This window comes from Phoenix dactylifera, chromosome 3 (assembly GCF_051530095.1).
Source record: "Phoenix dactylifera cultivar Ajwa chromosome 3, Ajwa_hap1_PhDact_Kaust_v1.1, whole genome shotgun sequence".
NCBI classification, from domain to species: domain Eukaryota; kingdom Viridiplantae; phylum Streptophyta; class Magnoliopsida; order Arecales; family Arecaceae; genus Phoenix; species Phoenix dactylifera.
Genome location: NC_143192.1, coordinates 45,543,015 through 45,567,417, shown reverse-complemented (window position 1 = coordinate 45,567,417; position 24,403 = coordinate 45,543,015). Strand labels below are relative to the sequence as shown.

The 24,403-nt window shown below is 38.5% G+C and overlaps 2 protein-coding genes across 5 annotated transcripts; both read right to left on the bottom strand.

Annotated features, from left to right (window-relative positions):
• Positions 1 to 320: 320 nt before the first annotated feature.
• LOC103723265 (uncharacterized) lies at positions 321 to 14,597 on the bottom strand. 3 transcript variants are annotated; one of them, XM_088718627.2, is made up of 12 exons: positions 14,167 to 14,362; positions 13,619 to 13,733; positions 13,448 to 13,527; positions 9,139 to 9,279; positions 8,387 to 8,462; positions 8,233 to 8,297; positions 8,061 to 8,123; positions 6,067 to 6,148; positions 5,806 to 5,968; positions 1,663 to 1,740; positions 735 to 1,496; positions 321 to 652 (listed from the first exon to the last, which is right to left on the bottom strand). In XM_088718627.2, the coding sequence occupies exons 4-11, from the start codon at positions 9,223 to 9,225 to the stop codon at positions 749 to 751; spliced, it is 1,362 nt and encodes a 453-aa protein (XP_088574753.2). In that variant the 5' UTR covers positions 9,226 to 9,279; positions 13,448 to 13,527; positions 13,619 to 13,733; positions 14,167 to 14,362; the 3' UTR covers positions 321 to 652; positions 735 to 748. The 3 variants fall into 3 exon arrangements, with proteins under 3 accessions (XP_088574753.2, XP_038976916.3, XP_038976918.3); XM_039120988.3 differs by lacking the exon at positions 9,139 to 9,279 and having other exon boundaries at positions 14,167 to 14,597; XM_039120990.3 differs by lacking the exon at positions 9,139 to 9,279 and having other exon boundaries at positions 321 to 646; positions 14,167 to 14,597.
• A 2,067-nt stretch (positions 14,598 to 16,664) lies between these two features.
• Positions 16,665 to 23,133, bottom strand: LOC103723267 (NAC domain-containing protein 7). 2 transcript variants are annotated; one of them, XM_008814144.6, is made up of 4 exons: positions 22,085 to 23,133; positions 19,379 to 19,563; positions 19,007 to 19,278; positions 16,665 to 17,651 (listed from the first exon to the last, which is right to left on the bottom strand). In XM_008814144.6, the coding sequence occupies exons 2-4, from the start codon at positions 19,536 to 19,538 to the stop codon at positions 17,079 to 17,081; spliced, it is 1,005 nt and encodes a 334-aa protein (XP_008812366.1). In that variant the 5' UTR covers positions 19,539 to 19,563; positions 22,085 to 23,133; the 3' UTR covers positions 16,665 to 17,078. The 2 variants fall into 2 exon arrangements, with proteins under 2 accessions (XP_008812366.1, XP_088574752.1); XM_088718626.2 differs by having other exon boundaries at positions 16,665 to 17,647; positions 19,003 to 19,278; positions 22,085 to 23,054.
• Between the last annotated feature and the right edge of the window lie 1,270 nt (positions 23,134 to 24,403).

Below are 24,403 nucleotides of genomic sequence, written 5' to 3'. Positions count from 1 at the left end.
ACCCTCCATAAGGTGGCAAACCATATGAAAGTACATTTTCGTATCTTGATCATAAGTTGAATATAACATATTATCAGATGCAACCTGGACCTATGTTTTCTGTTAGCCGGGCCTCTCTAAAGGCATTGAGGATGACTAATCATTGAATCAGTTGAACAATGAATGACCAGTAATGGATTTTCTCCAAGAAGAAAATGGCTAATTACTACAAAAGTCGAAAGCAATCGGATTGCCGAGCAACCATCTCTTTGGGGGATTATGAGATTGAATAAGTGCGCATGTATATGACAGCTGCATGAGTTCATTCAATATATTGCAAATAAAGCAGCCAAAGGTCCCAGATGCCCCATCTCATAAAAGCACTTAATGCAAGTCACAACAAAGGCTATGCTGAACAAAGTGGAAAGTTTTCAGCGTTATACACCAACTGCCGGACAATTCGATTATGTCCCTAAAACTGAAAACAAGATACGATAACCACAGCAACTTTGTTCATCACCCACACCTGTCTCAGCAAATAACACTCTACAGATACACGCATTTAGTTGCAAGATCACTAACTCCACAAGTCAAACATCCAACAGTCTTACTCTCAAGATCCAGAACAGCAGCATTAGATCCACCTCTTGGCTCTATTCTTATGGAGCTGAAACTATTGCAAGGGGCATAGAGCATCAATAGGCACATCTGCAAAAGGTTCAAGAGATAAAATAAGACATGTCATCAGTACTTACCACATGTTCAAGCTTCAGTTCTCGTATTCATGGGAAAGTGATCTCTCTGAGTGATGATGCTCGTAATCCTGGTCACCAAATGCCTCACCCTCCTCACGTGATTCAGATCCTGCACGATTAAATTCACTGTGATAATTGACAGGATCCACCTTGTCATAAGGCATATGGTTATAGAATTCATGTTCATGTTGCCTAGAACGCTCCAAATCATGCTGGGGATCAGCAAGGCCATGGTGTTCTTGATAATCATATTGTTCCTGATTTCTCTGTTGTTCATACCGATAATAATCATGTTCCTGCCCATGCTTAGGCCCATCATACCACTCTCGTCCATGATTGGATTCTCCATGATCAAAGTCTCTCACATTCATCCCAGGCATCTCCCTATCATGCTTTGGCTCAATATAATCATAGCGAGCATCTCTGTCATGTGTATGCCCACGGCCTCTTTCATGACTTGCACGGTCATAATCTCTGTCACGTTCCCTCTCCCGCTCCCTCCCGCGAGGACGGTCACGATCACGCTCACGCTCCCGATCTCGGTCATAATCGCGGCCACGGTCTCTCTCCCTGTCTCTGTCACTAGCCCGATCACGGTCACGGTCACGCCCACGATTTCTTTCCCTGTCTCTATCCCTATTCCTATCCCGGTCTCTGTGGTGATGTCTTTCTTCTCTGGGATCACGATCTCGTGTCCTGTCATAGGACCGTTCACGTGACCTCTCTTGCTCACGTGACCTTCCTCTTTCTCGAGACTTTTCCCTGTCCCAAGAACAATGTTTATTGATGAACACATGGAGTATAAGTACAGGTAAAAGAGAGAAAAAAGAAAACGGAATCTAGTGATAGTATTCAATAGATATAGAGTAATTATTCTAGATGACATTATAAATTTGCAACTAAAAAGACAAAAGCAATAATGTTCTACCGATCCTCCAAATAGCGCTCATCCCTAGACCTAGGCTCTTCTGATCTAGGACGTCCAGATGCAACTTGCTGTTGCTCCCTGTTCAGAAAGAACAACCCAGGCGTGAGAAAACTTAAAAAAAAAGAAAAGACAGATTAGAGTATCATCAGAGACCTGAAAAGAAGCTGGCATCAAAGGATAAAAAGAAGAACAAGGCAAAGGCCAGGAACAGACTAAACACAATTAAATATTAAAGCAGTAACTCAATCCCTATGTTAGAAGCAACATGTTGTCTGATTAGACCACGAATTAAAAATGTTTGGAAAAGCTCTATTGCTATTTCTCGAGGTAATCCACATTGATGTAATGAAAGAGAAGGACCCACAACAATGACGGAACGTCCCGAATAATCAACCCGTTTACCAAGCAGAGTCTCACGAAATCTTCCTTCTTTGCCTTCAATTACATCTGTATCGCAGTGCAGATATCTACAAACCTAAGTGTGAGGAACCCAGCCCAAACATATGAAGAAATCATCAAGCATTTTCTAAAATTAGTAGGTCAGACTCCGGTAAAAAAATTAGCAGACAATCACAAACCTCCGTCTCAAGCAATTTTAATTTAACAAATGAACCTTCATGGAAGTCTGAATAAAACAATTTGTCACCAATGAGAAGTCAAAAGTTCACATACTTTCTTGTATCAGTTGTCCAAGCTCAAAAATCAGGTAAAAATGAAGATGTTTTTCACATAAAAATATTGTGAAAGCTTCACCGATCTTGAAACTGTTTCAAGGCTACCTCATTTTCTCTTCTGAGTTGAGGGATTAATAAAACTCAAACTATGCTTAGATGCATGTCCCTCTTATTACTCATTCCACAAATCATATACCTACCTACATCTATTAAGGGCTGCAAGCTGACTGAATTAACCTGTCTCCAAGCTGGACCTGAAAAAAAACCTGGTCCAATCTAACCATAGGGTATAAATAAGATCCAAAAATCTAAAGCAACGATACAAGCTGCGTGAGACTATCGATCCTCTATCCCTAACAGGCATAGATAATAGCAATGAGTGGCTTATTGGAAGGAGGATGGATGCAGCAATGGAGTAGTAGAAGGTGACTTTCTAATGATGTGGGATGGGGGTATTGTACCTAGACCTGCTAGAGTTGGACAGCCAACAGGTAACAGTAGAAGAGAGCAGCAACTGTGAGGTCAAAAGCAAGTATCCAAGTTCAGGTTTCAATCCAACTAGGGCTGGAACTGGACCCATGCTAGCCCGAGACCTGTTGGGCCGGCTTCAGGTCGAGCCATTGGCTAGGCCCGAGGCAATTAGAGCCGGGCTTGGGCCTGAAAATAAGCCCCAAAAGAATTTCAAACAGAGTTTGGCCTGACCCAGCTCGAGCTCGTAACCAAGCCCGAAGCCTGAGTTCAAGAGAGGCCCGAACATGACCCAAAACAAACCCCACCCTCCCTTATTCCCCATTCCCTCCATAGGCACTCTCTCTCTCCCCCCCCCCCCCCCTCTCCGCTCTCTCCCTTCTCTCCTCTCCCCCACCCAATCTATCACTCTTCCCCCTCCCCACACTCTCCCTTCTCTCCTCTCTCCCACCCGATCTATCTCTGTCCCCCCCTCTCCGCTCTCTCCCTTCTTCCTCTCCCACCCAATCTATCTCTATCCCCCCTCTTCTTCTCTCCCTTCTTCCTCTCCCACTCAATCTCTCTCCCCATCTTTGTTCTCTCCCTCCTCTCATCTCCTCTCCTCTCTCTCCCACATGACCTCTTCCCCCCCCCCCTTTCTTCCTCTTTCTTCTCTCCCTCCTGATCTCTATCCCCTCACTTCTCTATCCCACCCAATCTCTCTCTCCCCCTCTCCACTCTCTCTCCTATCTCAATCCCTCCCTTCTCTCTCCCCCCCTTCTCTCTCCCACTCGATCAATCTCCCCTCTTCGCTCTATCCTCTCTCCCTCCCTATATCTCTCCCCTCTCTCCGTTCCCACCGGAACTCGCTCTCCCCTCTCTGGGCCCCCTCTCCCCCCACTCCTCTCTCCCCCTCTCAATGTCTCTCCCACATCTCTCTCTCTCCACTCTCGCCTCCCCCTCTCAATGTCTCTCCCACATCTCTCTCTCTCTCCACTCTCTCCTCCCCCTCTCCAGACCAGCCAATCAGGTTTTGAGTGAAGCTAGGGTCTGGGCTCAGGTCGAGCTCAGGCCAAAATTTTGAAAAAAAATTCAGGCCTTGGCCGAGCCCAAAGCCCAAAAAAAATTTTAGGACAAGCTCAGGCATAAAAACCCAACCTGACACTGCCTAATTCCTGCCCTAAATCTAGCAGATCATCTTAATGAAGAAAAGGACACATCATATGAGACTGAAGAGGAAGATAATAGGGAAATGAGAATATAAATCCGATGAAGATGAACATGAAGATAATGCTGCACTTATTAACGATGATGAATTTTAGGGATTCAGGCTGTGATGTCGTAGGAGTAGATATCTTGGTCTCAGTTGCATTTTGGACTTGCATGTTTGCTTTTATCAGTTTCATGTTTTGACTTTGGGTTCAAACAATTTATCTTTGAACACTTTAACTTTCTTGTAGCTTAATACTTTTATGTAGTTCATACTTGGTAGCACCATACCAGTTATTGTGTTCTAACTGATTATTGTCTTATTAAATCCGAATTTTTGATGTTCAACATGCCATGTCCTTTTTGCATTCATTAATTGATAATTCATTGTTAAATATATGTTTAGAATAATGTATTAATTATTGTCTATACATATATTTATATTTGTTGTGACTCACTTTGTAAAAGTGTATGCCTTGCATTGCGCCTTGCACCTAGGCTCTAAGAGACCTCAGCTTCTTAATGCACCCTAAGCCTTCAACAACTTTGGGCAAAGGTTTACCACGTCCAAACCCAACCTAGTTTCAATGTTATAAGTAGAGAAGGAGATGTAGTTTAGGTTTAGCCTAGACTTACATTTCATTTCAATTTCTTAGGCTTTATTTTTAGATAAATTATCTTATTGAGTCTTAGAAGTCTTGCAGGTATGACTTCTGGGCAAAGGTTAGGACTTCATATGTTTTAGCAATCTTCTTACCATATACTTTGGGCTTATTTTAGTGGTGAGTTTTTAAGTTTTATTTTGAGTAGGAAGGTCATATGAAGGCCCTACTTTAGGTCTAGCTGGATAAGAAAACTGCGAACTCCTTGAGAATATGATTTGAAAAAAATTTCTGCCTTTTTGTCCAGTGTACTATAGAGTTAGACATGTTGCTGATTTAGGAAAGATGGTGGGTGTTCGGCTTTGCTTTAGAAACATGAAACAAGTTTGTCTAGGGCACAAGGTTCCATCCTAACTCCCCTTGTCGTGATACTTACAAAGCTAGTACACATTGTTAAAAAGACCAGCAAAATTTTTAGGGTGCAACATATTTATTTTACAATTTCTAATTCTAGGAAGGAAACATGAAACAAGTTTGTCTCACAGAAGCAACCTACAATTATTTTGAACAAGTATCAGATACCAAAGATGTTTCCAAAAATAATATTTTAACATGGTATTATAACATTGGTCAACATAATGGTTGTCCGTCCTTGTACAGGTTAACAGACTCCAAGTCATGAATTTAACAGATCATACCTAATCATATCCATAAGGTATCGAAACAGGTATGCAACATGACCATTCCAACATGTGAATTTAATGGATCACACCTTATCATATCCATAAGGTATCGAAACCGGTATGCAACATGACCATTCCAACATGTGTACTACTCAAATCGTAGATGTGCCAGCACATTAAAGCATACCATGTGTCAGTACAGCACCACACAAGTAAGCTATTAATACAGGTACCAGTACCAATTTTTAAAACATCACTCCAAGTTATACATGGTTTGAGTAACAGTACAAAAAAACATGGCACTGGCTATAAAAAGTAGTTAGGGGGAAACTGAAACTACCCACTGATGATGATCTTCAAATATTCAGGAACAAATGAGACATAATATATATCAACATCTAAAATATATATACAAGCATAAGCCCACAGACATGCAAACTATATATCTCTTGAGAGAGAAAGCTGAAGTATTTTGTTTGTTTTATAAAAATTTTAAAAATAAAAGTAGATACAAAAATGGTAATTTACCTGCCAGAATACTTCTGATTAACCTCTTCACCTCCTATCCTGGTTGACCCAAGTCCACCAGCCAATCTTCGAGGTCGCCAATTTGGAACAGTTCTACCACGCTCAACATCCACGAGTACTCTTTTATTATCCACTTTCCTCCCATCAGCTTGCTTGTAAGCAGCTGCATGATGCTATGTATCAGCATAAAGGTACGGATAATGCATTAAATACAGAAAAATAATTTTGGATGTTATTTTTTTAGGAATAATGTTAACACACTTTTCATATCCCGAGTATGCATGTATTCAATGAAGGCATATCCTCGAGGTTTATTTGTCACCTTGTCAGTAATCAGCCGGACCTGAAATGATCGCAATACAATGTATTATGAAATTATTAGTAAACAGATGTAGAGGTTTCCAAAAACAACAAAGATGGGTTAGATAATCAATTATATGTCATATATACAAAAGGAGTTTTTTTAAGAACTGTAAATCCTAAATGGCACGACAGACAGGCACCATGCCTCACCAGCCGTGCTCACCTTTTAAGGTGTACAGCTTCGCCATGCAGAACGAATCCCACCATATCAATCGAGTTGGCAGAAAAACTGATGTATGTGACCATTTGCCAGATGTGCAATATATTTACCAACCCCTTACCAGGGAATTTTTTTAAAATAAAGAACTGATACACTACGTAAAATGGAGAAAATACCAGGATATCCTCAGGATTGCAGATAGATTTTTCAATTGGCCTTTGTAACCAGAAGATAAAAATTTTAGTAGCAGCAGAACAGTTACAAAGCTACAATCAAATAACAGGGGAGGAAGTTGCTAGTACTCCTGAAACGTGTTGAATGTTGATGCAGCATCAGATAATCCAAGGGATAAAGACAGGGAGATGAACTCTTGAAAATGGAGATAGGTACTGTTCTGCTCACCTTAAGTTTAAAGCTTTCCCTTACCAATTGCAGCACACCAATGTAATAACATTTCAAGAATAGAATGGTGCCCAATTATAATTGGGGCTAGTTATTGTAAACAGCAAAATTATACCCAACAAATTATCAAATTCCACTTCCTGTTTCATAAATTTATATCCTTCCTGTGGATAAGCTGGTACTGCAAGTTGCATCGAAGTGTCTCCGCTTCATTTCTTGCTGCATTATTTGAACTTACATATCTTCCAGCAACTCTGGTGCTGATTATGGATTTTTATTGGCAAAATATTATAGATAATACTGATTACGGATTTTTAGTGTCAAAATATTATAGATAATATCCTTGCTAGAGTCTTCTTGCATAGCTTACCATACACCTTCTATTGAAAGCTAAGATGTCGTCTCAATCCCCAAATAATTGGTATGCAGCACCACATAATAAGAACTAATCATGGTAGCACAGCAAACTGGTGAATTTACCTGAAGTCCTCCAAACTTGTCCACCCAACGAGTCTTGTGGATCTCTAAATAGCATCCATCAATCATCAACGTATTAAAAATTTTACCAAAACAACATAGATATGATCAAACTAACGTCATCATCTCAAGGCAAACTCACCTGCCATAACTTCCTAGTCATTTATCTAGCAAATCTTACAGCTTCCTTAATAAGATTTAGTTCACTATTGAAGTGTAAAAAGAGGAACTCGCCATAGGTGGCAGAAATGTAACAAACTGACTCCACCAAATTCAAGAAAAATACCTGACTTACCAAATTTCTAGCACTAATAATTCAACAGTCAAAAATGTCAAGCATTTTCTTTTGTCCCTGTTAAAATAGAATAAAAAACTGAAGTTCCAAAAATCATGTTGATGCGGACGCTGCATGGTTATTTTTTTCATATGGCGTGTAGAAAAGAACATGAGCATGACCACTTAACCCAATGGCACGAACAACTGAACTTTGACTTAGATAAAGATCTTGCAAGGAATAAAAGATAACAGGAGGCGGACACATAAAATAACTAGATCAGATACCGTTTAACAATTCCTATTCTCCCCCTCTATGTCAAGCTCCCAGCGATTAAAAAAAAACATACCAGTGTATTGCCTGATTTTGATCAAGACTAATATTTATGACGCCAAAAAGAAACAATTTAAATCACTTTCAAGTCCTGAAAGCAGAAGTAAGAAGCTAAAACTTCCAGCAAGGCAAAGCAAGAGTAGTGTCAGATAAACCTTCTTTTAGTTTTTACCAGTTAGAATGACTGAACTCCTTACCCAAGATCAATAACTTGAGCTTCCATCGGGATTGCTCTAGTATACTTACCCGTTTGATTGGCCCATAAGCTTCAAACTCCCTTTTGATCCTGTGCTCGGTAGTCTCATAGTTCTGCATGGGGTTCCCAGAATATTCAATGACATTGCTCGTCTCTTATGAAGAACAATAGCATTGTACAGAATGGAAATGATAAGAACCAAATAAAGAATCAATTACTCACAAGCCTTGCCACAAACAGTGTCTTGTATGGATCCCCAGTTATATTAGGGTCTTTATGTGGATCATCTGCATAAAATTTTGAAAAAAGCATATTACCAACAAAATGTGGAACCATGTGATTATTCATAACTTCTTTTCAAGATTGGTAGGTGTACATTTCTCGAGCTCTTCAGCAGCCTTTCTTGCACCTTCATCCAGCCGAAGCTTGTGGACTCTAGCTCTTCTTTGTGCCTTTACCAGAAAAAGACTCAAGGTCAGTATAAACATAAGCAGAGCCAACACATTTCATAAGGATTATTTTTTTCTCTGCATGCATAATCCTACAAGTTCCCACATATCAAGTGTACTCAAGCTCAGTATGATGCCAATAATATAACTAACATCAGAAAATCCAGGTAAGCCTTCTTGCAGAAAACTACTTGAGCACAGAAAAAAGCAAAACAGAACTAGAAATGCATGGCGGCCGTGATTGCAACATGGATAGGGTCAATCGGAATATTAGCCATGGAGGTTATCTCATGCATTCATTCCACTAATAAATTATCTCATAATGCTAGTTCATAGCTATTTTCATATAACTCAACTGATTCTGGAGGGGGAAAAATATGCTATTCTGCCTGGGGTTCAGCAGCTTGATGTCCATGGGATGGTTTGGAAAGACAAGCTAATGGAGAAAGCTCAGATTATTGGGTAATTTAGTGCCAGCTAAAGACATCTAAAATCAACATTTACCATCAATTGCAGCTTAAACAAGTAAATATGCGATCCAATAAAGTCACATTTTACTGGCTCATGCAAGCATGCATATTCAAAGGATGTTAAATTCATGCTGCTTCTAGAAGTGCATATTCACAACCCCCCCACCCCACCCTAAGTCCAAAACTAACACCATAAACAAGATACTCACATGCACATCCACGCTCATGCACAGCAGACATTTACATGGCATAACATGCAACATCCCGCGAATCAAAGTCCAACCAGACCCATACATACTCCCCCTCCCACATGCACAAGCCACAGCTCCCTACCAAACTAACAGACACATCTGCATGCAAAAACAAATAATTATCCATGGTGCAAACAAAGAAGCATAAAGAAGCAGCATTGCATATACCTTTAGCCAGCCCTTGCTGGTCAAATAAAAATAGGTTTTTGCATGAATACCCTCCTAAATATCAAATTTTGCATGAACACTCTCCCAAAATTGATATTTGAATGTATATCCTCGTAAAACACTTGTTTTGTTATTCTACTTTTTTTTATTCTTGTTTTTGCATATGTACCCACGCCATCTAACACCGTTAAAAAATTCACGATTTCAAATTAAAATAACTAAAATATTTTTAATAGATAGATGTGCAAAAAAAATATGTATAAAATGATCGCGATGGAGGACAGAAAAGTAATTTCAAAATTTTATTTTATTTTTAATTAAAATAAATATGGTTTTTATTAACGGTATTATAAGAACCGTTATATTAGGAGCATTTTTGCAAAAACAGTGTTTTATGACCGTACAGAAATAAATATAAATTTTAAAAGGATATTCGAGCAAATTTGAATTTTTAGAAGAGTATTCATACAAAAAACCCAATAAAATCAACATGAAATATTTACATTTTATTTTTTTTCATAAGTAAATAAATTACTACTTCATTTTGCTTGATTACAATCAGAATTGTCCATTGAAGCAAGATCTTGAAGATGAGGTGGGAAATTATTTAACAATTGAGAAGACCTACTGCTACCCTACACATTCACATGATAATGAGCAGACGGAACTAGCTCGTGGTACGCATGAGAAATTTCAGCAACTCCACACAAGGATTTAAGTGAGCCATGAAAAAATGGTTTTCAGGATTCTAGAGGGGTGGGGTTTCGCAAATGAGTAAAATGTTCTGAAAAGAAATCTCTTGGCAGATAGGGAACCCAGTTAACTAAGAAATATTCAACATTGTTTGCAATATGCAACACATTCTTTTTCTAGTCTGATCAATCAAAAGGAGCATCTACTCTAAATGGCTCAATCTCCATCAGTCTGCTTGCACTGGTGCTCCAGCCTTATCAAGACCAATAGCCTCCTTGACCATAATAAGCACGGCCTCAAGAATTAGTTTATAAGATTCCAAGGCCTAGGCTATGTCAAAGCAGGTTAAGGATCTTTCCCGATTTGTGTTGCCATCTTAGACTCATATCCATTAGGAAAACTAGAAGCTGTGAAGCATGGATATGGATACAGATACAAATATGAAATGATACCGATACAACGATACAACAAATCTTGAAAAGGTAAGATATGCTATGGTTAAAATATGTCAAGGATATATACATGTGTATGGGTCTGTATATTATACACACGTACATACATGCATATATGTATACATCTATATATGTATATATACATGAGATGATTACTCTCCGAACAAGAGTAGAGGATATCTACTCGTCTCAGGTTGAAAATCAACAATTAGACACCCAAATTGAAAATCCACACCGTTAATCACGATCTATGCAACTAAAAATGCCTAAAGACCAAAAATCATGTATTTTGATGGTTTCTAATCTATTCACCAAGTGGTTGCAAAAAATGTACAATTAAAATTATATGACACCATGTTTTGCTATGATCTTAGCATAAAAATCTATTAATTTTCAATCTATACATACTTTAACATGTCTAGATCATGATCAATAAGGTGGATTTTCAATTAAGTGCTTTATAATGGACATTAGCATACTAGCATATACAAAATCATTCATTTTTTGTCTACTTGATGCACAAGTTAGAGACCACCAAGATATGTAATTTTTGGTTTTTAAGCATTTTTAATAGTATAGATCATAATCAACGACGTGGATCTCTGTTTCTATATTATATACGTGTTGGATATCAATAATTTTTGGATACTCCTTGCATTCGTGTTCAATACTTGTGTTGAATATCATATTTTTTCAAAATTAAAAAAAAACAGCCTGGATACTTCTGGATGCATATTAGGCACTTCCTTAATACCTCCAAAAATGAGAGGGAGGACCTATTTCGTAGCTAATATTAATTTTAAAATATAAAGGTATGCATTATGGTTCATGGAATAATGACTCAACAATGAGCTTGTGAAAGTTAATGCTATCACGTCAAGTATAAACTATATTATTTTGATAAGTTACCATGCTTTATGGTGCTTTTTTCTAATATACATACATATGTATTTGTGTATATATACCTATGCATGTATGTATGTATTTTATACATATATACATATATACATATATATATCTATATGCATACATACATACAGGAATGGACTATGCTTCTCTCGAGAAAAGGTATCTACTCTTCTGTGGTTCAAAATCAATAAAACTATGTAATAAGAAGCAGATGCATCAAAAATAGGTCCTTGGCCTTCCATTAACGCAGGTAACTAATCAATCATGGTAGCTATTAGTAAAACATGAAAACTTTTATGTCAATATTTTCGAATTCAATCATCGATTGCTAATTTTGGCTTTTCTAAATTTCCTTTTACTATTTTCATTCTTCCCCCTCCACCAAAGACACCCTTATCCACTATTCAATTTAACCCAAAAAGTGGGAGGACAATTTTGTTTTTGTGATACAATCCACATCTATCATGAAATCCAATGTACTTTATTCCCACTCTACCCATCCCTTCAACCAAACACCAAAATGCCCTATTCCTCTATGATACATGACATAACTTTCCCCGACCCCTCCAAATTTGCTCTGCATCCAAATTTAGAGATTGATAGGTTATGAGTTGTTTTATGTCAACTAATTTACAACACCTACATTCGCAATCTATTATGTAAACCCCTTTTAGCATTTACCAAACCTAAGCAATAGAAAGGAGAGGGAGCAGGGAAGGATATAGGAAAACAAGGGAGGAAAACCCATAATTAATAGATTTTTTTATAAACTAAATAGGCATTAATGTCTGACAAATATAGTATAATCATATATCAGAAAATGCAACAAAAATATTATTTCAGAAGTTTCCAGTGATTTGTGCAGCTTTGAATTCTTATATTCTTCAAAATCATCATCAAATTATGTTTTATACCATTGATATGGAACCACTGATGGCTAGCTCTATGGAATGCATGGCTCACAATCAAAAGCATGTAGAACTCTAGATGCACACCCCCAATACCCCAAGGAATCAAACCCTTCAAGTTGTGTGCCTGTACGTGATAGATCTACATATGAGACAAGCTATGCATGAACAACTTGACCTCACCCAATCACAAGCTCATTCAAGTTTGATTCGGCTAAGAAATTAGCCAACCTTGAACAATTTTCTTTTAGAACTTGGCTCGTAAATCAGGATAAGAAATTAGCCTGAACACTTTGGGCTTGATAAGGAGCTTGTTAAAGCTCAGTTCAGTCCACAAAAATGCTAGGCTCCAATAGAGGTTGTCAAGCTTAGCTGAAGTTCAACATGACCTCAAACATCGCTTTCATATGACAAGCCAAGGTTGAACAATATACCGTTTGGCTTGATTCAACTCGCTTCCAACCCTACTGTATGATTTATAGATGCTGAATTGGATGTCATTGGATGCACGCCTAAGTTGGTTCCTTTTCTTCATTAGGAAAAGAGAAAGAAAAAAAGCTTTCTACTATGCTAAGCCTCATGGTAACCCCCACTCTTTCTCAAGTTGCCTATCTAAGAATTCATGCAGTCCGAAAGGCTTGCATCTGCTAGAGATAAATCATTAGTAATCGTATACACTAATCAAATCTTGTTGTGATCCATATAAGCCAAACCCTCCATAAAGATTATAAAAGGCTTGTTGATTGAAGCCAGAAGTGCATTCTCTTTTTCTAGCCTTGCAGCAACAAAATAACACATATGGTAAGAACAATGATATTAAGGAAATTGCAAACCATGTGTTAGGACTTAGGATCATGTTAAGAAATCCTCCACCAACAAAGATAATGACAACATCCAGCATTGAAATAGCATGGTAAACAGCTCAGGAGCACAATCAATCAAGTGAATTGCATACAATTACTGTACATTTGAGTTTTAGTCTTTTGTCTTCATCATTAAAGAAAAGAAAAGAAGAATCGTATTATCTGGAAAAAAATGGACCCATGCTATGATAAGACAAGAGATTCCAAAGTACTGCTATAAAAAGGTGACAAAATCACATGTATCTAAATTATAACATTTCAAGGGAAAACCTACCGGGGTTTCGCCCTTTTCGACAGGCGGAGCATATTCAGGATCCCCAGGCTCAGCAAAATGACTCACAAATTGTGCCATCCCTGCAAAAGAAAGTCCCAGTCAATACCTCGAAGTATCAAGTTCATTAGGCCCAAGCATTGAGCGACAATAAACAAAAGAAAGCAAATATACCTGTATATGGGGGGCATTTCCTCTTCTCAATAGGAGGTTTATACTCCAAAGGGGGTCGGGGTTCAAAAAGCTTCAAAAGATTGGCGGTGAGGCCAGTTGGATGACTATGCCCAATCTGCAACAAAACAACCCACCACAAAGGCCGAACAAAAAAACATGCAACCGATTATAGCAAGTCAAATTAAGAGAGAACAGCCATAAAAATCCCTGAAATTCTTCGTCACCCAAAAGAAAAAAGGAAAAGAAAAGAAACAAAAAAATAATAATAATAATCCCTAATATATTCAAACAAATCAAAATATTTGCATTGCTGAAGCAACTAAATCAACTGATTTTAACAACAACAAAAAAAGAAGAAGAAGATCGATTTAATACGAATCCAATAAATTCTTGATTCACAAAACAGAATTCAATCGATCACCAAAAACTAGTGCTCGATGAAATCCCGAACCACAAGATTATCGTGATCGAATCAGATCGCAAGAGAGAAAACAAGATCCTCGAAAGCGATAGCCGGATGAATTAGGGTTTAGGGAAAGAGAGAGCACCAGCTTGAGCTGAAGGACGTTAGCTCGGTTCTGGGCTTTCGTGCGGGCCTGGACGGCGGCGTTATTTCGCATCATGGCATCGCTGTAGTCTCCCATCTTGGAAGCGGTGGTGGGCGGTGGTGGGCGATAGGGAGAGGAGGCCGAACTCCCGTTGGAGAGAAGACGCGACTGAGAAAAGGGCCTCATATCTTCGCGTGAGACGAAAACGAGTCCGAGATCGGCCGTTTACCACGCGTCCGATCTACAAACGGTGAGATACGACGTTCCCCGCGTTACACGATCAGACGATCTTGCGGACTGGGATTATTTAAAAAAATAAATAAATAAAAAAAGCAATCCCAAGAGCACTAGGGAACTCCGCCTCGCTTCTACCTATCTCTCGAATAGTTGAGAACAAAAAAAACCACCTAACCTGGAGCCTCATTAGATGTGTTTTGTTAAAAAGGAATAAATGGTTAAAAATGAATGTTTTCAAGTTTTTTGGTTGATATACTTTAATGATGCGTAGGCACGTCATTATCTCATGCAGCAATGGGCATAAAAGATGAGGCTGTATCATTCCATGATACCATTCTAGTTTGAGTTCCATGCATGATCTCTAATTTTCAAATTACTATAGTCAGGGCTTTCAAATGAACGAATATATAATATTGGCAAACATAGATCTATCATGAAAAAATAAAAATAATTGTGCATGAGACTCAACCATTTTGGTCATTTAATTGACAAAGAACCCTATCAATATGCATCCCTTCCACTATAGAAAACAACCATTCTACTCCAAACATGTCATCAAAATAATATCATATATGTTACCATGGTAATTATTTCTATTAAAAAAATATTAAAAAAGTCATAAAAAGCTCTAAACTATCAAATTTATAAGTAATTCAATGCAAATTTTCGACTTGGTCTTCTAAAATATTCAATAATATCAAACTGACAAGCCAAAAAAAAATCATAATTAAGAAAAATAATTCTTGTACTTGTTTTTAAAAAAAAAACGTTTCTTAAAACACCTTATTTTGCATGGTGGAGACTACCATTGTGGTTCGCGTTATGCAAAAGCAATGTAGCTGCGGAACGCTCCACTTCTCATTGTTCCTAAAATAGCCTTCTCTTAATCAAAGGCTTCAGAACTTCGTACCTTCTCCATGTGCTTGGGGCCTAGAGATTTCACTTTGCCCCAGTTCCGAGATGGCTCGAGTAAGTCTGGCGACTTAAGAACCCTTGTTACAAGGCGCATGTTTCTCATCTCTTTTCCTTAGATGGCCACGGGAGGTATCATGAACTTGGTTCTAGTAGGGAAACTTCTCTCGATAAGCCTTATAACTTTTTACATATTTCCAATGGTACTGATCTTGAAGCTCTCCTTTGCTCTCTTAGGATGAGCCATGAAAAATAATATGTGCTACAACCAAGCATACTTGTCTCTCACCAGAGAGTGAAATTTTTATCATTTCACTGAATCAATGGCATCGGAAAAACCTGAAGTTTGAATATTTTGGAAGCATTTTTCATCTGTCTTTTTTAAATATTAGGCTTTTTTTTAAGCGATAAAAGGTTAGGCTGTTTTGAAACATTCTCCCAGTTTCAATAGCTTAAATAGTTTTTTCATAGATGGTTTTATTGATTTTGCCAATTTTAAGACGAGTTGATCACAAGCAACTGAACAGTCAGACAAAATTAGTCTATAGTTAAAGCTGTCAAATTTGGTGCATTTTTTCTTTTTTGAGGTGTATTTTTGGTCCATTTTTTCATGGCTTCTCCTGTACATCTCAACAATTACAGCCACTTTTGAGTCATCTCATCCTTATTTTGAATTACAATGGAAGAAACTTGGTTGCAAGAAAATTGCTTCCCTTCATCAGAATTCATTTTTTAAAAAGTAAAATCATATTATTCAAGATTTGAGAAAATGAAGGCATTTGGTTTTTCCTCAAGATACTCAGGTTCGAGAACTAAGTAAACTATTTGGAAGTTAGAGAAAAGATTTTGGGCTCTTGCGCCATTGCGCCCATGCACTGGGCCGATAAAAAGCGCACATCTGTGCATGTCAAGATAGATCACTAGATTCTTTCCTTTCGCATTCAGAGAAGGGATATTGATCGAGAGTGAGTATAAATAGTGGAAGAATAAACCCTGCAGAAGACTGTCTTGGCCTTTTGCGTTTTTCAAGTGCATTTATATAAACTCCCACTCCATAACACTTTCATAATTCAACCCAAAATATGCGTACCACGAATTATCATTCTCAAGCAATCACATCACTGTTCATTAATTATAGGCTTTTAGATATTATTGCCAAGAACTGCATCATAAGTTTTTAGATTAATTTGTTTCACCCACATTGACCATTTCATTAAGTACATATTGATTTGTTGGCATTTCCATCAAAGAAAAGAAAACGAAAAAAAAAAACTGAAATGATTTAGTTTCCCTGAAAGAGAATTTCTAGACAAAAGTTAGTTCAATGAAAAAAGAAAAAAAAAACTTGCTTGATCAAACTCCATTTCAAATAAAAGGAAAAAAGAAATACATCTACAGATTTTGTAGACATTAATATGCTGACAGCCCCCCGGGCTGCCGAACAATGGACTACATAATAAAGTCCATTACATGCAGGCTGTATTGCCTGCAAGACGCCTCCTTTTGGAGTGCCGAGTCAGTTACCGAAACCCCCCGGCTATACCATCCATCTATTACCTTATTAACAACAGAATTCTCTTTGTCCAACTAGGATGGGGATATTAATTAACCCATATTACAACAGTTGGATGCAACCCCATATGCTACAACTTTTAGTTTATTATGTACATAAACCTGCATCATAACTTGTACGTTGGTTTAATACTTCAATTCCTATGATCAGTATGTATATATGTGTATACAACCCCATTGCTGCACAGTCTTCACTTCCATAGATCGATTTGCCCACTAGAGGTGGATGTCGACCCGTATTCTACTGCAGCTTCTTCCTTGTCGGAAACTTGAAATACTAGGGCTGGATTGGAGCAGTTAGGTTCTTTGGAGACATCACCATGGCTAAGCTGAGATGCAACAAACTTATCAAGAACCCTCCAATCAGTTACCTGCTCCACCGATGGATCAGTAGTGCTCCCACTGCAATTACAGATTGAGATAATCTGAAGTTGGTGACCAGGCTGCATTGGATCTTCAGGTGTGACTGCAGATGGCTGGAGAGCGCATCCATGGTCGACATAGTTGGGAAGCTTGGGGCTTTCTAGCTGAGGGAGCTGAAGGAATGAGTCATGTGGCATGAGGTGGTGCAGCTCTAGCTCTGGTTTGCATGAATAGAAGTGCTGATAGGCCATGTCGAGCTGGGGAGCTATCCGCTTTGGAGAATCTAGATCCGGCATGAATGAGGTTTGTTCATCATACCAACAAGGCGACTCGTGCTCGCTTACTCTTCTTATTGCTGCTACTTTCTTCTTGAACACCCTACAGACCACCCATCCCTCTTCCTGGAAAGATATAATAAAGTCAAGATAGCAGCAGATGACAGTCTCAAGGGAATATATTTTCATTGGAAAAGACTGCACTGCTAGTTTAGCAGGAGAAACATGCGGTCAGTGACATGCTTGAGAGACCCATCTATATGAAACCAAAGTTTAATGAAAGATCTGGCTACCTGATATTCAGTGATTATGCTAAGAAGATGTTCTTATGATATTTTGATAAGTGATATTGCCTCTACGATGTGCTTATGTAACTGATATTGTTTGATTAAATAGGCAGAATTGTATCTCATAAAAACATTTCAACATCCATTATTTATTTCGACTGTCATTTGATCTGTAAGTCTTAGTGATATATTTCTCTCAAGAAGAAGAAGAAGAAGAAGAAGTCTTAGTAATATATCTAACTATAACTGCACCATGTACATGGCAGATATTACTCTAATCATCCAAACAATTAACAACATGTGATCAATTAACTGATGAAGTATTTGATTTATAATGTTAATTTGCCCATGAAATCATCAGCATTCATTATTTTTCTAGAGTGTAATTAAATTTTTAGAGCCTTAGAATTATATTTCTTCAAAAAAGAGAGAAGTTTTAGTAGTATTCGACCTTTGTTTGGAGAACCTAACATATAACCCGACTGTACAGTTGATACTTCTCTAACCATTTAAACAAGGAATAGGATGTGATCATCAAGTACCTTTGAGGCCGCCCTATGCTAAGAAGGGTTATTAATTTTTACCTTTTAAGTGAGAAAGAGGGAGGGGGGAGGGAAAGGTACCTATCCATGCTTTAATTCCGTAGTCACAAACACCTAAGGTTGCTAAGCAGAGGGATGTGACCATTGGAACAAGACCCAATTCACTGCTAAGAAGAGTTGTCATTCCTATATATATATATAATTGACAAAGTGAAGTTATCCTCCCTTTATATTTCTTATATAAACATGATTATTGCATAACTTACAATAATCGGTATCATATGTTTGTTCTCATGAGGACATCATCAAATAAAATTTCCAATTTTGGCACTCTAAGAGCTTTAAGCACATAGCCACTCATTCCTATGTCCTAAGTTCATTGGCCCTTCCTGATTAATGGGTAACCCTTTGCAAAGAAGCTCAGAGAAGGAATATATACTTTCAGATTGCTTTTAGATAATACTAGAGTGAAGCATATATATATAAGAGGTTGTTGCATATCACACTCTATTTCAAAGAAGATAACTTTTATTTAGAGATTTTATTTTTCAGATAGAAAGTAGGCAATCCCCAAGAAAATGTATGTACCACTAGTTCTCTATATTATATAATCTGCATATGTAAGCAATCAACTATCCATAATCGAACTTGCCTGGGGAGTCCCATTTTCATTTGTTTCAAGCCGGTACTCATGCATGATCCAGTCAGACTTCTGCCCATTTGGTGCTCGACCCTTGTAAAAGACTAGAGTCTTCCGCATTCCAATCAAGTTGTTCTTTGAGTATATTGGCTTGTCCCTTCCAGTTGCCTTCCAAAATCCAGCTGTTGTTGCTCTATTTGTGCGAGTTCCGGTCGGATATTTCTTATCTTTATGGCTGAAGAAGTACCACTCATTCTGCTCTTCTATTCCTATCTTACATTTCTCTGTTCAAAGGAGGCCAAGACAGGCAGTGCAAAATAAAATATCGGTAAAAAAAAATATCATCATGCCATAACCAGCATTAGCTGTCCATGAAAATGCTACCTTGAAGGTCCCATGGCTCAATTTTGTACAGATCAACATCCTTTATGACATCTAGGTCAATCCTCCTTGATGCTACCTTCTTTCTAAGATAGTAGTCCACGAGTTCTTCATCGGTAGGGTGGAAACGAAATCCTGGGGGAACATGTGAAAAAGTATTCATGTTTTCTATGTGATGTAGTTAGATCCTGCAGATAACGTAGAATGCAAAATCAGTATTTAAGTCACCTGAAATTCTCATTAGTGATACAGCAACAAGATCGCAGAAGAATTTGATGTATGATGCAAGTTAAGGAGTACTATATATGTTGTAGTATAAGAAAATTTCTTATATGTAGAAAACTAAAGGACTTCATATGATAGGAAAGCGGAAAAAGAATAGAAATAGATCATCAATCAATTAAAAGCGTTCCATCTGCATCAAAATTTGTTACTTAATGAAATAGTTGATGTGTAATTAGCATACTAGTATATTCCCCTGTTAGTTATTTTAAATTGGATACTTTACTTGAAAAATAATAATTCCATTCAATTTATTAATTGCATCCTATAAGCCTGACTGCCTGAGGATCCAGGAATGCAAACAAATGTACTCGACCTTGAGTTTAACTTAATTTCTGGCGTTCCATTTTCCGGACTGAAGAAATCACTGATAATGCGGCTGCAAGTGTGCATTATGTAAAGGTTAAAACATACTTGACAATCTTGTGATGGCCTTACTTAAAAGAGTTTTAGAGTGCTTTTGGTAGCAAGATGGTTCACAACCCCATGGAATTACATATAATTCGCTTGTCGATAATGGTATGAACAAATTATGTATAAATGTAATGTCATTTACTGTAGAGGTGAGGAGGCCAAAAAGCAGTTGGTTACTCAAATTTGTGTGAGAGTATTCTGCTTGAGTGATGATCAATCATACCAAAAAAATAATGCTGATGATGATCGATGAACATATTGTTTTTTTAAAAAAAAGGCTTTTGTAAGAGATATATATATATATATATATATATATATATATATATATATATATATATATATGTCCCTAGGTTTCCTAATCTTATATTTTATATATAAGATATATATGAAATATTTCAGTTCTTGTTTGATATCAACACATGGTACTTGTCATAATAAAAAGTAGATTAATAGGTCTATCCACTGCATATGGAGCAGTTACTATTTTTCTTTTTTTCCCCTTATCTCCTTTCCTTTTTTCATTCTTTCCCTTGTTTTATAGATTGAAAGCAATTAAAGACTTCATTTTCCTTTTGGCCATTGAAACAAGCATTTCCCAAGATTTGAATGACCTTCAAGTTTGCTGACTTGAACCGAAACTAGGGATTTTATTATGTGACAATCTAGCATCTACTCAGCAGGCTAATCCAAAAAAAATCTTAATTCTACAAGTGGGAATAATTAAATTCATGACATTAATAAATACAAGGAAGCCAGTCAAATATCTCCATGCTTTTTAAAACAACCGATCTTACTAGACTTGCATACTTCTTACTGAAAAATTACTTCGCCAGGATAACATTGGATATATATAGTGCCTATTCATTAAAACTATAGATGAAAGAATCATATTAGTTAAAAAGAATATAATTTGCTAATACTAGATATTTTTCTACAAATTTCTTTTTTCCCAAGAAAATGTATGGAAGCACCATATTCCATAGATATCATATACATTGCAAAAGAAATGTTGTTCTACTGATATAATGATCAACCGAGTAACTCATAGGTGGCTTACAGTAATATGAGAGAGAGAGAGAGAGAGAAACTTCTCATCTTCTTCAGTAAACTACGATAAAATATTACAACTAATTATAAAGCGTCCCAAATGCATATCTACCCAAGTAATTAATTATGTGGTTGTCCCCATGAATAATACATGAAAATGCATTTCTCCTTTCTTCTTCATTATAGACTACTACTATACAGCCTATGAACATAGATCAATGAGACTCCACTCCTTCAAGGGAGCAAATGGGGACAAATGTGGATAACTGTTAAACCTAACGTCTAAATTATCTTACGTTAGGTAGTTGTTCAAAATAGGAGAGAACAAATAAATATATGTTAAACTTTTACAAAGAAAATGAAGAGAGAGGTTTTCATGTTCATCTGACTCATTGGCCTCTAGGCATAGTTCACAGTTTTTTTTTTTAAGTAGGACATAGTTCACAGATGGAAAATAAATTTGTGTTATGTAAACCCCTTTTAATAGGAAGGCACAAGTTATTTTTAATATCTCCTTTTACTTTCGAGTTCCTAATTAGGTCTCTCATCTTTGTATGTGTATGCATGCGTGCGTGCTCGAGGTACGCGCGTGTTTGTGTGTCTGTGTGTGAGAGAGAGAGAGTATTGAAAAATTGCATTTCTAGGTAACGCGCTGAGGAAAAAAGCAACTGATGGTAATGCATATTTGTTCAGCTTCATCATCACAAACTAAAGCAAAACATAAAGAACCACATGCGTACATTAAGTATCCTAGATCAGATTCCATACAACATAAGCACGAAACAACCATACCACAACTAGACTTGGATTAGGGTTGTTCTTGTCGATCTTCATGTTTTAAACCCATGAAAAGTAAATCTAACCTAACTTCCCATCCCCTCAATAGCATGCTTACTTTACATCGCAGAGGCAAAATTATGGGGGAGAGGAAAGGAGGAGGGGGAGGGGGGGAGAGAGAGAGCTCACTGGTTAAAGAAGATGAGAGACAACTTGGATGGAAAAAACTCCACTCTCCGAGGCCTCAGTTGCTAGTATATGCAATGCGGTCGTCGTGGGGCTAGACAATACCTGATCATCCGAGTCAGCTCAAAAGAGGTGGAAAATGGAGAGCTTTTGCTGTTCCTCTTCTTTTTGTCTCGCTCGACAGAACCCTCCGGACTTGAGCCTCCGTACCTCCTCGTCTTCCCCACCACCTTTTTCTTAACCTCTCCCGAATCCCAATAGGGATCAGATCCCAAGACCGCAGCCCCTCGAGGGAGTCCCCCCGAGAGACAGAAAGGCGCGCTCGCGCACAGAGAGAGAAACTCCAAAGCCCGTGCGATGTAAGAATGAATGATAGGCTGAGGAATAGGACAAAGCAAGAGCTTTGGCGTTAAATAACACCCCTCCGAAACACCAAGGATAATAAAAAACAAATATATTTAATAAAACTCCAAACTCTCTCCTCCTTTTTTTCGTTAGCTTTCTCTGTCACCGGAGCTACTGAGAGATACGGTGGGATGGACAGATGGATTGCGGGAAAAGACTCCGCGTCCGGGAGGAATGGCGGAAGGGCCGGAAAGATAAAGAGAAAGAGCCCTTCCCTTCCCTTTTCTTTCCTTCGGCCTTCTTGGCCGCAACCGCCACCGCCACCACCCGCTACAGATAGCGACCAGATTGAACGCAATATACCTCTTTCCTTCCGCCCCTCCGCTTCACTGTCCCAAGCCAAAAGAGCAAGAGAGAGAGAGAGAGAGAGAGAGATGAAAAGCAACGTAACGGAGTACAGATAACGGGGCACCACCTTTCTTAAAAAGCCCGTGTATAGAGTTGGAGTCCAGAACACTAAACACCTCTCTCAGCTCTCTCTCCCTTCCACCACCCAGGACTAAAGGCACTCAGAAATAATAACAAAACAAATAAATATACCCACAATAGGACCCCGAGGTGACGTAACAGAACAGCCTCTCTAAACTTCTTCCAGGAAAATATAGCTTAATTAGGACCTTGTTCTCTTTCCAACTTTGCCACTGTTTGTGAGGTTGCGACCACTAGCTAACTGCTGTTTGTACTGGGACGAACATGGTGGTGCTTTGAGGGCATTACGGAAACTTCGATGAACAAGTGGCTAGGGGGACCAATAGGCTTCGCTGTGGTTGGTTGGTTGGTTGGTTTTTAACAATGAGTAATAACCCCCTTTCATTCCCTTCCATTCCATTCCTTCACTTTGCCGTGGGTCTCTTTCCTCTTGTGGGGCCCCTCAACCGACCTGAGCATTCCGACAGAGACCCTTCTCCAGATAGAAATCAAACGATTCATGGCAGCAGAACCACAGAAGCCGAGTTAAATAAATCTCGAGCCAAAGACTCGGCTTGAAGAATGGAAGAGGAGAACAGAGGGGGCAAGGAGCAGTGGGGGGAGGGTGGGGCCAACGGGCCGGAATGATGCACGCAGCGTCAGTACGTGGCGGCTCCCGGTCCGGCGTGGGCTCGACCCGATAATTAGGCTCGCAACTTGGGTGCTGGCCGGCTGTCCGGTGGGAGCCACTTCCAGAGCGTGGGACCCAGCTCCCCCCGACCCTTTTGGGACGGCGGTCGACACGTGCGGCAAAGCCGGGTTAGTTTCTCTCTCGGGGCGTCGGGACGCCGGTGCCCGTGGAGCGACAAAACTACATAAAATAATGATAATTATTATATTGCTATGTATACCTTCAGGGAGATGTAAAGAATCTTGGAGGTACGTATTTAAATAGGTATATCTTTGGTGGAAAAGTAAAGCAAAAGAATCACACGCGATGACGCGATCCGGCAGTCATCTCGACGGTGGCCAGCATCAGCTGCCTGAAGGCTCCCGGGTATAATTGTATAAATGCTATTAACGGCCGGGTAAAAGAAATTTGCCTAATTCGGAAGGATTTCCTTTTATGTCATCGAATTATTAGTGCGGGTTTGCAATTTACAACAATTTGAGCGGCCGTTATCTTCTTATTCGAAGCGCTGACTTTTGCCGAAGAATCAAGCTAGTTGACGTGAACTGTTAGAATGTAGCACCTGTCCGAAATTTGGGACCGGTACTATATATATCCTCTTCCAAGATTTCATTTTAGTAATTTTTAGCGATATGTTGACAAGATGTATCCTTAAGAAGTGATATAGCAATGCATCCTGAACTAAACCTTATCATATCGCTAGCATTGCATAAGCATCATAAACAATTAGATTCATAGTATGTCTATAACAACCCAGGACCTCACCCAAAATGGCTAGCCGGAAGGTATTGTTTGGGTTCCTTGATCCTGTATAAGTA

Bases quoted from the DNA above. Each gene is read 5' to 3' on its own strand.
- LOC103723267 (XM_008814144.6), bottom strand. From the start codon at position 19,538: ATGAATACTTTTTCACATGTTCCCCCAGGATTTCGTTTCCACCCTACC. The intron at 19,279-19,378 runs GTAGCATTTTCA...TCCTTTGAACAG, and splicing joins TGAGCCATGGGACCTTCAAG to AGAAATGTAAGATAGGAATA. The intron at 17,652-19,006 runs GCAAGTTCGATT...ATATCTTTCCAG, and splicing joins ATGAAAATGGGACTCCCCAG to GAAGAGGGATGGGTGGTCTG.
- LOC103723265 (XM_039120988.3), bottom strand. From the start codon at position 14,352: ATGAGGCCCTTTTCTCAGTCGCGTCTTCTCTCCAACGGGAGTTCGGCC. The intron at 8,124-8,232 runs GTGAGTAATTGA...AACCCCATGCAG, and splicing joins CACTGTTTGTGGCAAGGCTT to AACTATGAGACTACCGAGCA. The intron at 1,741-5,805 runs GTAAATTACCAT...CTTTCTGAACAG, and splicing joins AATCAGAAGTATTCTGGCAG to GGAGCAACAGCAAGTTGCAT.